This window comes from Desarmillaria tabescens (genome assembly GCF_030435595.1).
Source record: "Desarmillaria tabescens strain CCBAS 213 chromosome Unknown EV420scaffold_53, whole genome shotgun sequence".
In the NCBI taxonomy this organism is placed as follows: domain Eukaryota; kingdom Fungi; phylum Basidiomycota; class Agaricomycetes; order Agaricales; family Physalacriaceae; genus Desarmillaria; species Desarmillaria tabescens.
This window is the reverse complement of record NW_026848352.1, coordinates 325,933-339,872: the sequence shown is the minus strand read 5'-3', so window position 1 is coordinate 339,872 and position 13,940 is coordinate 325,933. Positions and strand designations below refer to the sequence as shown.

Genomic DNA, 13,940 nt, shown 5'->3' with positions numbered 1-13,940 from the left:
TCTTCGGCACCCCTCCCTCCGGGGGGGCCCCGCCGAAGAGTCGTAGGGTCCACCCTAACCCTAACCGGTTTACCACTTTGTTCCCGAGGATGATTAGATGCCGATACCTACGTGGGGTTACCACATCATCAACCCTCACGATTACGCCCCGATACTCTCGGAGGTCACCACGAACTGACTTTATCCAAACCATTTGTCCATCAGGCCCTCAGTCCAGGTAGGTTAGTCACCGGTCTCGTCTTTCCGTCTCGTCAGCGCCTCAGATCCAGATGCACGTATCCTCTTGCCTATTGTATCGCCATGTTATCCTGCTGTCGTCTTGTTTCTCCTCTCCGGCGCGTGGACCCGCAACTCACGATGTATCACATAACTCTATCCTTCTGTATGCTGCTTCCTCCTACATCAAGGTAAGGTAATGTTCCTTTTCTTCTGTCGTTGTGCTGATCAGCTGACTTTCAGCATCATCGTTCCCCATTCTCTCCACGCCCTCTTGCATTTCCAACGCCTCAGTCACACGACTCTCGAATTTGACAACATCGCATGTCCGCCTAACACTATTCCCCACCGGCGTCACATGATAGTCAACCCTCTTGATTGCACCCTGGTTATCCTTCAATGCGTCAACACGTACCTTCATCCCGCTAGACTAGGTAGGCCAGCCACTGCCTTGTATGTCTGTTTTCCGTCTCATAGACCCCAAGACTCGGCCAGTCACACGCACGCGTCGTCTTGCGCATCGTGTCCCCGTCTCATCGAGCATCCCTCATCTGTTACACCATTGTCTCTTCTCTCCGGCGTGCCGAGAGGTATATCGCCCCTTTGTGTGCTGCTTTACGCCCCTTGTAAGTTGATGTTCTTTTCGTTCTGTTCTAGTGCTAATTAACGCACTTTTGGTAGGAGCGCAAATGCTATCGCGAGTCCGCCTAACGTTGTTTCGGAAACCGTGCCATTTGAGTATCCGCGCTCTGTAAGGGCTAATTAGTTGATTGCCAATTTCTCTATACTCAACCTTAACGTTGCGACGCCCACCACAGTACACTCAAGGCTCAAAGTAAGCTGTACCTTCGTCTCTCTGACATGTTTTTATTGATAGTCCTCGTCAGGTAGAAATGTGATAAACAGCGTTCAACACCCTCATCCGCGGCGGAAGAAAACCCTGGTTTAGGATTGACGGGTATTGGGTCGCCGCAATCTACAGACGTTCATCTCTTATCTCCAACCACGGCGAACTAAGGAAGGTTCTCTGCATGCTTGTTAGTCCTCTCCTAAACTCTGCTGCTGGGTAAGCGATACTTGTTCGGGCCTTATTCGTTGATTGATAAGCTACTGTAGTCACCCAGATCACAGACAAAGCACAGAATACCACCAAGAAATATGGAACCACAAAACTTGCGCCGTCGCCTCACATCCTGAACGCTGCTCCGAGTGGCATTGATTGGCTGGGGAACCTTAAGCCTGATGGGAGAAGTTGCACGTCAATACGAGAGATGAACCACGGGCAGTAAGATCACCACCGAGCCAGCCGTTTATCATACAGACCATTCCGCTGTTATTCTGCTCTTTCACTAGAAGACATCGTCCCAGTGGTCATCACATCACCGTTCGCCGGCATGTACAAAAGACAGGTCTCGACAAAATACAAAGTCTGAGCAAAATCGCTCGCTCAGTGGCGCTACTGCTGCAGTCTCTTCCAAATGACTCGACAGCACCAACGATGACAGACCACTGGGAAAGTACTATAAGGCGACGTCGTATTAGTCCAGTGTTGGAGAAGAAAAGCAGTCATACCACAGTACAATACAGCACATCGCCACAACCCATCTCATCAGCGTGTCGGCAGAATCAAGCTTTGTCACCCCGGTTACTGTGTCCTGATCTCGTAATCGTTTCAAACGATGCGTACTCTTCTGCGGGAGGAAACAGATAATAACCTGGAGGACTTGGGCGGATCATGAAAGCCCAGCAAAGGGAATGCTGGGAATCGGGTGGAAGTAGCGGTTTCATACAAGGGCGATCATGGGGCTGACTTTGAACATGGCTGCGAACAGTGAATGCCCAACACCAGTGGAGAGCAACGTCGATGGGACTAAAATTCTCCAGGCGCTGACCAGAAGATGACTCAGAAAAGACCATGACTCGGCAGAATATAGCGACGAGCAACGATCTCCTGCACCTGCTAAATGGTCAACAAAACGCCGGAAACCGGATAACGATAAGAGACGCACAACGTCTTGACTGAAATTGCCTGTATTCTCACATAGTTCTCCACAACTATTTCCGGAGCGGGCCTATTTCCTACAGCCCTCCGTCGAACGATCTTCCATTCCTGCTCGAAGAAGTGACACTACTATGTCTTGGTGACCGGGCGGATTTAGTGCTGAACGAACATAAAAAGGTCCTATCGTCAGTAGCAATGGGACGCGAAATGCAGAGCTAAGGCTTCCCTTTTCAGTTGCGTTCAGAAATCCAGGAACGTACGGCATACCTCGCCATGAAGTACTCTGCGCCCTGACAAACGTGTCGCCTTCAAGTGATATGATCCAGCGATCAGACGTGTCCCTCCCGAGCAGGAACTTGGTTGTTCTCAGCAACAACGAAGGATTTGCAAAGGAATTTCGCTGTAATCTTTCATCAGGAGCACCCTAGAGACGGGAATAGAAGGAGTGATTAACGAAGACTCGTAGCTGAGCGCTCATGGTCGAAGAAAGAAGGGAATTGTTGACGCTTGTTGCCCTCGGTCAGATGTCGGATCATCCTTGTTCCGGCCGTTGCTTCTAAATTACAGACCAGCGCTCCCACATATTCATTCGTATGATCGTACGATGGTTATCAAGGTGTATTTTAGAGATGAGGTTTAACAAACTCACTCTGGGATACTAGCGTGCTTATGTTTCACACCGGCCGTTCTTTATTGGAACCTTGTGCCGGTACCAACACTAACACCAACACCTATCACACGCGAGGGAAAATTAGTGTTCAAAACCAAGAACGAAAATGCACGACGAGCCGTTCATTTAATCCCCACGCATGAGTCAGATGCCAAATACGACGCCCTATCAAAGTACGACAGCACCGATCCTGTTTCCTTCGTACTAGAGGTATATATTGACAAGAACATGATGGAAAAATCACTCCACTAATTGTAATATACTTCAGCTCAGCTGGGGAAGATCCTTCCTCAGGTCGTGCATTCATGAGCAGAACATACGGTCAATGAAAGCCGCCGAAGGAACAAAGCGAGCGGAGCCGTCCGCCAATCAGTCATCATGACACAAGGTTGGTTAAGCAATACACGGCATCCGCGACACGCGAAAGCCTACCAGGCAGGGCAGAATGGAAATAAACGCAGGAACATGTCGCCTCGTGTTGTCGGTAGTACCTGAAAGACCCGGTTCGTAGCATGGCAGGACGAATGGAAATGTTACTTACTAACACTGCCAGGTCGTGACTGACATAGCAAATAACCTGTCCCGAGAGAGAAACGGTGATGTGCAGCTGTGCAGTTTCAAAACGAGTAGCGTCCGTAAATCTTAGGCTTCGAAACGCGGCAAGCATCTTCTGCACGAAGAATCATTACGAGTCAGAAATCCTGTGTCGCCGGAGACTGGGAAGCTAAGAACAGCCAACTAGAACATCGTTCTTCTGCTCCCCTACAAGGACACACCTTTCTCTTGCCACTTGTCAATAAAATTCCTGTCGCATATATGAAATCCGAGAGTACTCTCTTCTCTTCAGTGACTTCAACCAGGGCCAAGATCGCCGCAAATTCTGGGAAGCAGCTGAGATCGGAAAAAGGAAGTGTTTGACGTTGAGGATGTACGTAGAAGAAGATTTATGGGACACGTAGGTGGCAATTGTCGGTGTATCGATTTCAATAGAGCATCGGTCTCATCCCCATCGGAACGCAAAGACGAGGGCGAGATCTCATAGGCACGATTTATTGACCGTTGATGGCAATGCAGGATCAGTGATCTACCCTTCTACGCGGTGAATATCGGGCACAGCGGGTGATGATCACCGCTCACAGCTGATCACAGGATCTGCACAGAACCAGGAAGGAGTGATTCTCGCTAAGGAGAGGAAGAATCAGACCACTCGGTGCGACGATACAGAGAAAACAAGGGAATTTCTATCCTCCGTACGCTAACAGAATGCCTCGGTTGTTCGAGCCCGCGCTACGGGTATGGAGGGAATTGCCTGCCCCCTTTGGCGCGGTGGAGGTGCGGTGGTAGTGGATCTTCGTCATCCGGCGGCATCAGAGCGCCAACGCAAACCCCTCGGACGCCGAGAAGAGCGGGGAAGAAGGGGAGATGGTAATTATAGGATTGGCGTACGGTCATGCATTGTCCGCGCACAGCAATACTGCGCAATACCACCGAAGGTGGTGAGTAATCGACCAAAACGACGAGCAAACAGAACTGCGATTGACAAACAGAACTGCATGTAGGTGATGGCGCGGATGACGCCAGGTGTGAAGAAGTTGATGACGTCGTGGATCTACGTCGAGAGAGCAGAAGATTGTCATTGATGGCCAAATCGCGGCTTTACGCCGGATCGTAGGATCTCGGCAAATCGGATGGTTGCCGTGTATAAATGCACAGCTGTATGGTCGTCGCCTGATTCGCGTTCTCCTCTTCCTTTCCACCACCACGATGACCATTACAGTCTCCCTTCCCAGTATTCACGAAATGTTTCCCGGTAAGTCCTCATGTTCTCCTGTTTTAGACGTATGGCCAAATTTATGGCGTATAGAACATCTACTGCGGGACCCACCTGTTACACCACCCATAATTCACCAATATTCACCGACGACATCCTCACGCTATTCCTTTGATGTTCTCCGCTCGGACCCCGCATCCTCTTCCCTGACTCACATCGCTTCCTCCGATTCTCTTTCTTACCAGCCCCAATCCTTTCCTCCGCCACGCCGCGAGTCCACGCCATTGTCGAGTGAAGATGACGAGGACGGTGCTAAGAAACACGTGTGCAGAACGTGTCATAAGCGGTTTAATAGGCCCAGCAGCTTGCGGATCCATATCAACACGCATACAGGTGCAACGCGTGAGTCATATAAAGCTTATTTTCTTGCCCACGCTTATGTTACTGTACAGCATTCCGGTGCCCTTTCCCCGGCTGCGGACGAGAGTTCAACGTAAACTCCAATATGCGCCGGCATTACAGAAACCATACCAATCCTACCGCAGCTTCACTCTTCCCTTCTCCCTCCTCGATGCGACTTCCTCCTTCCCATCCGTATCTACCCCACAAACGTCATCCTGCCGTTAACAGATCTGAATATGTATGGCATCCCGCGTCATCGAATACTTCCTCTGATGATGAGGATGACGAGCAGCGGACGTATAAGCCCCGCGCTTCGGTGTTTGGGAGGCAGGATTATCGGTCAACATCGGAGCAAAGGATGGAAATATCTGACGATAGGGACTACGTCAGACGCCGGATAAGTGATGTAAGGACAACGAACAAAGAGGAGAGGTAGTACTATGCCATAGCCTCGCCCATTTATCTGTTATATGTATTTGCTTTGTCGCTTGCTTTCATTTTGCATCGCTTGCTTGCCTTCTTTGTTCCTTAATGTATCCATAACATCATACCTTTGTTCAGTGTACCCTGTTCTGTTTTCCTTGCACTCTAATCTGGAGAATTAACATTTATATCCAGAAGTAAAATATTACTGTAGGAGATTTACTCGACGCACCTTTTTCTTCCAGAGTCCGTAGAACGTAACCTAAAATTCTACTGATCCATGTCGAGTCGAGTCGTTGGTGCCAAATGTACTTCATATGCTTTATGTACGTGTATCCATGTCATATCTGACCAATTCCGCGAGTACACCAAGCTTGAATGCTTCTTGTATTCCCGTTTCAAAATGTCTTTACTGCGATCCTGGCCTGTTCGATATTCGGGTCGAATCTAATTACCTTCTGCCGTCGTAGGTAGGTAGGTAGGCAGTATTACATGGCACGGTGCACTGGGGGACACCGGGCGTAGGTCGTGAATGGCTTACAGGCACTCCTAGGTTTTATGGTGCACCGCCGTATCATCAATCACAGAAAACGATCAACATTGGAGCATATTCACAGTAATGATGTTCAAGCTTATCCGTCAATGTAAGCTTTCCCATCGTGGTTAGATGGCTGGAAGGTTAACTCAATTTCTGTACTTTTTTTCCTTCGTCTCAATATTCCATGCTGCGCTGGGAGGGTACCTTTGATCAAAGGTTGTTACGTCCTCGAAAGGAAGGATGGACATGGGAGACCAGAGTCATAAAATTTATGAAATAGATTTCAGCGAATATGCACGAGCCATCCAAGTACAATAGGAGAAAGACGCACGAGGAAATGCTCAGCCGGCCGCAGAGACTGATAGAACGACAACACTACAAAGGAAGCCATAATCGCAAAAGGGGTATATTGTAGTCACAAGTTATGCTACCGCACGCCTAATTCTACTCTTGCCTGAACCTCTTCATCGGAGGCTCTTCATTAGCATGCCGTGAGCGGTCACGAAACATCTACGAGTGTCATCAATCACAGTCACCCATAATTGAAAAGAAGTCGTTACCTTTGCACGATGCGGGGTCTCATGTGGATTCTGAAAAGGTCTCGTCGGTTCAAATATTAGCGGGAGAGTGAAGTAAAAAAACTTACAGACATTCTCAACGCTAAAGATCCTGCCTCGTGTTGATCAACTTCTCGAGTACCGTTGCCTCTCATATCCCGGGGATTCCGTGTCGCGTTCTGAGGATTCTGAGCAGCATGTTCTGCTCTAGCCTAGCGAAGACTTATCGCAACCTCACAGAAAGCACCACAGGAACACTTACCGGCGTCTGCGAAGAAGGCTGTCTCACTAGACCCTACATAATCCATGAGAGAATGAGATAGAGAGAAATGCACAGCGTACCTCTCCCCTCCGCTGAATATCCTCTTTCAATCCCCTCACAGTGCGCTTTAAATCAGCATTCTCGCACTCGAGGCGTTCCTTCTCGACGAGGAGCTCCATCGATTCTCTCATAGCCTTGCCTGCACTGTGTCTGTACTTGTCGCGTTCGTCTTGGAGTTCCGTGATAGCTTGGCGTAGGCGATCGACTTCGCTTGGGGGTGTTCTGAGAGCATGATGGGAGATTGAAGAGACGGAAGGTAATCAGGAAAAGTCCATGGTGCGTCGTCGGAAACCGCCGAACACATAGGGAGAACCGAAATGTGGATGCGGTTAACTAACTATTCTTGCCGTCAAATTGTCGGCCCCTGGTCGATGTAAGAAAGGGAAGTGCAAGTACAATGCTCCAAGATACTTATTCGGATAAAACTTACTACACTTATGGCATATCAATGCTGTACGAATTTCCCAGAGGCTTGAACTGGAGGGCGTCGGGTTCCAATCAAAGATCTGATGAAGAGGGCCGGATCATGACTCGGATCTATTTTCAAACGGCGGGCCGCGGTAATTCGCGGCGGCGGCATGGCCACATGCGGCTTCTTTCTCGACGATCACCCACCGATTAGCCCTTGAACGTAGCTATATCTTTGTACGGCAATACGGCGGTATATGCGTCGAAGACGTGAGTCATTATATATTGACACTGTCAGTATCTTACGGTGCGCAGTCCTCTCTGAATCACCATGACGCTCGATAAGAGTTCAAGCGGCACGTTGCGACGTGTAGGAGGTCTAGAAAGGTGTCTTCCGTACTGAAAATAGTATCCCTAATGGCAAGAGAAATCTGATGAGCTCTGACTCGAATTCTTTTTTAGTTGCAACACCATCTTCGTTCCGGCCGCATACAGCATGGTCACTTTGCAACTGCAAATCATGATCCATGATCAAGTTCCAGGAGAGCAGAACTTGGTCGCCAGTTTTATGTAGTGAGTGTGCCCAAGATATGGCAACAGATGCTAAGCATAGCGAGTAGGGTCAATGTCGAACTCCGGGCCCGGTAAATTTCTTACATGCTCGATGGCGACTCTCGGACTCAAAATGCTTAAGTTCATGGGCGGCTTAGAAATAGGCACCACCACATTTGATAGAACTCCTCCGTTTATCCGTGACATTTCGTACTACTTTCTTGCGGGTAATCGGCAAGGATACGATTATACGCTTGCTCTCTACAAGCCGGGCTTACTCGTCAACCTGCTTGAAAACTGCGATTTCCTAAAGAACAGCCGGCTAACTATTTTTGTCCTTCTGCAAACTTGTCTCTGAGTCACTGTGACTTTCGGGAAATCCAACTTTGTAACCTCCCATCACGCTAAACCCCTTTACGATCCGGATAAACTTTACGTGAGCCGGCCAACGTCGTCACTATATATACACCCATGACCCTCGATCGTCATTGACCCCCTATCCCACTTTCTTTTACCTACATTATTATACCATGTCGAACCGTATGTCCGTCGATACGACCACCGCCGAGCGCGACGTCCCCGTCATGGAACGCCCTTACTCCTCCAAATTCTTCGACAAAACGCCCTCCAATACAGACCTCGCGGGGCCGTATATCTCAAAGTCCTCTTCGGCGGATGCTTTGCGATGGTGATTGTGATGTTCTGCATATTCTCAATATATTGGGGCGCACTGTGGAAGATTTCCAGCCCATAATCTGCCACGGATGGGTTGTTGATTTCGATGGGTCGACGGTGGGGAAGGCGGTGGTCCAGGGCCTGACCGGCAGGTTCGTCATCGAGCAAGGTGACGTTCACGCAGGTGTCTGCGAGTGAGTTCCCTGGCGGCTGGCAGGAAGTGGCGAATCGGGTGGTGGAGCAGAAGACCTGGGTGGCGGTTGTCGGTGCATCAGCTCTTTCTTATCTCCTTGTCTTCTAGCTCTGATGAACGTTATTTAGTTCAATCAAATGCGACCAGCGCGTTAAATGCGGCGGTATCATCCGTAAATTCATCGTATGATGGATCAGAAGCAATAACAATTTACGCCGCAGAGGCGAGGAACGAAAACGCATAGTACGTCTCTAGTCTATTCTTCCTCCGTCTGGTCTTGATGTTATTCTACAGTCGTTCGTTGATACGGCCGTCCGTCCAAGCTCTCCTCGCAGTTATATCCCCAGGAATTCGCACCAACAATGCGTGACAGAACTAGCTTCGTCTTCGTCACTGTCCTCTATCGCCCGTTCAGCACCCAAAATTCTAACGGAGCCTATAAGCTATGCTACGGACAATCTCGTTCCAATTTGATATCCCAGTGTACGCCTCTATTAATCTTCTCTTCCGCTCTAAAACATGCTGACGTTTATCTAGTGCTAGCGCCATCACATTCGTTGGTTTGATCTACCTCCTAATCCTATCATTCTTCATCGTCGTGCGTACCGTTCTTTGACAATATACAGAGCTGCACTTACACCTATGACATAGATGATCGGTGTCTCTGCGCGAGAAGTGTCCGGACTTCAGAACAAATTAACTACAGGTTCCCTCATCCGTGTCCGGCTCGTCTCAGTGTTCATTGCATACTTTATGATCTCCCTATTCTACTCTCTTCTTAGCCGAGCCTTCCAAGTCGATTTCTCGCGCAAGTACGCGATTTCTTCCTTGTTTCTTATTGCTTTACTAATCAGGGGTGCTGTAGGTTCGGCAGCGCAGGCTTTGTCATATTTTGGATGCTTAATTTTGTTGGTATGCTCTCGGTGGGCCTAGCCCTTGAAGCAATGATAACGCTCCTTACCATCCGATTCATGCCTTTTTTCATGATTCTGTGGATTATATGTGAGTATACTCATCCCCGTCTGTTAGCCATTGTTCTGACGCGACTTCTTTGAAGCTAATGTATCGGTATGCTTCATGCCCATCGCCGTCCTGCCAAATATCTATCGATACGGATACGCTATGCCCTTCTACAACGTCTCTGGCGCTGTACGGACTATCTTATTTGGTACGAAGAACGAACGTAAGTTTCAAAGCCCCAGTATTCTTTTCACTATTGCTAATGCTTCGTGGTTAGTGGGGCTACATTTTGGTATCCTTATAGCATGGACGGTGATCTCAATGATCACACTTCCAACCTTCTAATGGTTTGTGCGGAGAGGGAGTGTGCCGCCAGATACGACGGCGATTACAGAGGAGGGCGAGAAAGAGGCGAGACATTAGAGGGGACGCTTCATTTGCATCGCATTATTACCATCACGGCCACGCTATTATATCACGAGAACAGATATATCAACTATACTTCGCTATTCACATCGCGCACGTCAATGGTGAGAGAGAGACTCGACTCCAACAACAACTACTGGCAGTCTGGCACCGTCGAGTTCGTTTCCCTTTTTAAGTCTTCATAGGATTAGTGTACAGAATGAATCAGACTGGCACCTATACATAATCTCTAGATATGTTCTCCTATCACCGCGGATTAAGCTGAGCTCCTGAAAAGCCTTGTTAACAAATGTTGGACGTCGGGCTGGCGCCTAGCCACCGTATTTGGAATCGTGTAGCGGCAATAACCGGGCCGGTTTCTCTCCAACTGCCATCATCGCTAAAAGCTTGCTACTGACTACATGAACCCAATCTAGCCAGTCGTGGAATTTGCATCACTGGTATTTACTCTTAGCAATCCGCGTGCACAGTCGTTATCTCTAGGGTTCACGATCTGCTGGCGTCATGTTGTGGACCACATTATCCTTAATTTGTTCTCTCCTGCTACAAAGTTGCGCAGCTGAAACGCCTCTTTGGACCAATGGAAACTATGGAACTTCCCAACCTCAAGCGGTGCAGAGCAATTGCAATAGCGACGATGTAACCTCTCTTGCTAGCTTATCTGTGGGCTGCTTCACGACTCTCCGACATTCATTGTACCCCGAGCACTCGATCAGGATCAAGAAGACTTCGTTCTGCGACCAAACTGTACAGTACGCATCCCCTTCATCCACAGTGAACTTATCTCATGAAATATTCGCAGAGCATATACGGGATACATCGACATTTCACAGACCCGCCATTTATTTTTCTACTTCTTTGAGAGCAGGAACGACCCAGTTCGGGACGACGTAGTATTTTGGACTAACGGTGGGCCAGGCTGCTCTTCGTCTACAGGATTATTCATGGAGATGGGTGAGTTCAGCTCGGGGACCTAACTCGTGTATCGCACTAAAATGCACAGGTCCCTGCCGCGTGCTCGACGCGCATGGACCAAAATACCATCCAGACTCGTGGAACACCAACACCAATATATTCTTTATCGACCAGCCCGTTGGCACTGGGTTCTCTTATGGCGAGACAGTCGTAAGAAACTCACACTCGGTTTGTCATTTACTGTAACTGATTCTTCCTCCGCATTTAGAGTACCACCGAAGACGGGGGGAGAGACATCGCTGCTTTCATTTCCATATTCTTTGAAAGTTTTAGTCAGTTTGAGGGACGGCCTTTACATATGGCGGGGGAGTCGTATGGTGTGAGTTTGAAAACCTCCTTCGAATCTGCTTGTAATAATGTCCGTTTTAGGGACGGTTCCTTCCGTTTTTTGCGTCTGCAGTTTATGATAACAATGCCTTGCTCCGGAGGAATGGACGGCCACCGATTAACCTGAAATCGGTTGTGATTGGTAAGAAGTTTGTTATATTCTTCAACATACCTAAATTCATCTAAATTTATACAGGCAATGGCTTAACAGACAGTATTAAGATGGTTTTATCTTACTTTGATATGGAGTGTACTTCGGTATCCTTCCCTCCTATCCTAAGCATCTCGACATGCGTAGAAATTAAGTCAACGGTTCGTCCTGTCTTCCTATGCCTCACCCACTGAAAACATCCGTTTCATTCGCAGATAAGCAGATGCGAGAATTGGATGCAAGACGCCTGTATTGATGTCTTTGATTCTATGAATTGTGGTGCCGCGTACTCATTTTGCCGTGCTGCAATTGGTACACCATACGCGAGAACGAGTGCGTTTAATTTTGAGTATGAATAAATGCTGACAAGTCTTAGGAATGAATCCGTATGATATGAGCCGCGAGTGTGATGGCGACTTTTTTGAAACGGAATGTTATCCCATGAGAAAGTAAGCTTGAATCTAATTTTATTCGCACCTCTTATTTACAATATCAACTAGATACATCTCAGAGTATCTATCTATTCCTTCCGTTCGCTCACTGCTCGGAGTCGACCCGGGAGTTCCAGAGAACTTCTCAGCGTGTAACTACGACATCATAAATAACTTCAGCGCCTCTCAGGACGAGCTACATCCCACGATCACGAAAGATCATATCGCTGCTCTCCTCGAACGTGGCGTTAGGGTTCTGGTATACGCTGGTGCGAACGATTGGTTATGTAATTGGGTCGGAAACGAAAGGTGGACTCTTGGGTTAGAATGGAGTGGCCGGAAGGATTTTGTGAGAAAGAGGCTGCAGGAATGGGAGGTCGGCGGAAAGGTCACGGGAAAGACGCGCAGTGCGAAAGGACTGACATTTGCTACGATTGATGGGGCGGGCCATTTTGTGAGTAACTTCCTGAGTTGATTGCAGGAGAGTTCTGATTTCTGATAGGCCCCATACGATAAACCAAAGGAAGCACTCGTGATGTTGCAGCGATGGATCGCAGGCGAAAATCTATAACAAGGAATAGACGTGTGCACCGCGTGAAGCTTGTTGTACATTCCGGCGTGGATTCTTGGTAAGATGACGAAATCGAGGTCGCGCGTATGATTTTTTTTCTATCTTTGTCCTTTTCGGCATAAGCCAATGTGGCTTACCCAAGTAAAGGCAGGTTAAAGCCTTCCCCTTCGATTGTGTACCTTTCGAGGGCTTTATACCCCGCTAGAGGCGAACGACAAAGCATATAAGCCTTCGTAACCGCAGGGCATGGCTCGCAATCAGGACCTTTCCCTGGTACTAATACTAGCACGTTGTATTAGAATGCAACTGGCATGATACAACAGTCATCGCAGATTTGCTCCACTGGTTGAAAGGATTTCTGCCCTGCGTGGCTGCATTTGGGCTGCGTAGTCGCTTTCTGCTAGACGGGCATCACCTATATTTCATATTAGGGGTCTCGTCGACTTCTGTAAGCTCTAGTATTTGTTACATATCTCGGTTAGCGAGATTTAAGCTACTGCAAAACATACCGTCTGTGATGCAATCATTGGTATTAAGAATTCTGGAAATTATGAATACCTCAGTTCGAGTACATGCAAGATTTTGTTCATAAAATTAGCCCCATCTTCCATAAAATGCCTACTAGTAGGTACAGCTGCTAGCATAGAAAGGGTTCACAATTTACGAATATAAAATCAGGGAAGAAAACGCCGAACTAGCCGAAAGGCTGGTCTGGCATTCAGGAAGGTGAATTTTTGATGACTCCTCAAATTCAGGAATCTTTTGGGACGCACCATCTAATGGAGCCATCATTGAAAGATTCAAGGAGAATTGCATTGGAGGAATATTGGTGCCTGGAAGGAGGACGACAGGAGGACGAAGACTCGCCGTGCCGAGAAGTTGCCGGTCCGCCGAAGACGACTTTTACCGGGTTTCCACAAAATAATGGGAATCGATCGGAGTTTTTTTTGGGTTACCATATGTAGCAATTCGGTTGCCACCGCTGTATTTCGCGTCTTCCCTTCTTACCACGACGTCGTTTTCACTATCTGACACTGCCGGCAACATGGGTATGGACCACGATGATTCCTCTTCAGTGATAGACCAATCTTTGGCAGGTGAATCTGCGAGTGATATTGATAGGGAGCTTATACAGGGCATGATAAGTGATGCTCCAGGTGCAGGTGCGCATGGCTAGTCTCTAAAGACAGGCGCATTTACTGAGCTATGATAGCTGCAAAATTCAAGGTATCGACGCCGCTTACAGTTGCCAGCAACAACACCAGCAAAAGGAAACGATCCATTCAAGCTGGCGCATCCGATGAGCAACCCTCTGCTAAACAATCAAGATCAGCCTCCGAAACCGACGATGAAGCCTTCGAATTTGTCAA

General features: G+C 48.2%; 4 protein-coding genes across 4 annotated transcripts; all 4 read left to right on the top strand.

Moving 5' to 3' along the window:
- Positions 1-206: 206 nt before the first annotated feature.
- On the top strand, positions 207-1,165 carry EV420DRAFT_1768266 (uncharacterized protein; the record flags this gene model as incomplete). Its single annotated transcript, XM_060480960.1, has 7 exons — positions 207-217; positions 264-407; positions 460-669; positions 702-842; positions 898-967; positions 1,035-1,051; positions 1,108-1,165. The coding sequence occupies exons 2-7, from the start codon at positions 301-303 to the stop codon at positions 1,163-1,165; spliced, it is 603 nt and encodes a 200-aa protein (XP_060325233.1). The 5' UTR covers positions 207-217; positions 264-300.
- Positions 1,166-4,595: 3,430 nt separating this feature from the next.
- Positions 4,596-5,853, top strand: EV420DRAFT_1574244 (uncharacterized protein). Its single transcript, XM_060474410.1, has 3 exons — positions 4,596-4,698; positions 4,753-5,061; positions 5,112-5,853. The coding sequence occupies exons 1-3, from the start codon at positions 4,653-4,655 to the stop codon at positions 5,495-5,497; spliced, it is 741 nt and encodes a 246-aa protein (XP_060325232.1). The 5' UTR covers positions 4,596-4,652; the 3' UTR covers positions 5,498-5,853.
- Positions 5,854-8,894: 3,041 nt separating this feature from the next.
- EV420DRAFT_997530 (uncharacterized protein) lies at positions 8,895-10,327 on the top strand. The gene is made up of 7 exons (XM_060484288.1): positions 8,895-8,972; positions 9,024-9,212; positions 9,267-9,327; positions 9,381-9,541; positions 9,595-9,731; positions 9,787-9,912; positions 9,967-10,327. The coding sequence occupies exons 2-7, from the start codon at positions 9,175-9,177 to the stop codon at positions 10,032-10,034; spliced, it is 591 nt and encodes a 196-aa protein (XP_060325231.1). The 5' UTR covers positions 8,895-8,972; positions 9,024-9,174; the 3' UTR covers positions 10,035-10,327.
- Positions 10,328-10,619: 292 nt separating this feature from the next.
- On the top strand, positions 10,620-12,570 carry EV420DRAFT_1277400 (serine carboxypeptidase; the record flags this gene model as incomplete). Its single annotated transcript, XM_060468029.1, has 10 exons — positions 10,620-10,867; positions 10,918-11,069; positions 11,119-11,240; positions 11,299-11,409; positions 11,460-11,559; positions 11,614-11,711; positions 11,784-11,901; positions 11,945-12,017; positions 12,069-12,453; positions 12,502-12,570. The coding sequence occupies 10 exons, from the start codon at positions 10,620-10,622 to the stop codon at positions 12,568-12,570; spliced, it is 1,476 nt and encodes a 491-aa protein (XP_060325230.1).
- Between the last annotated feature and the right edge of the window lie 1,370 nt (positions 12,571-13,940).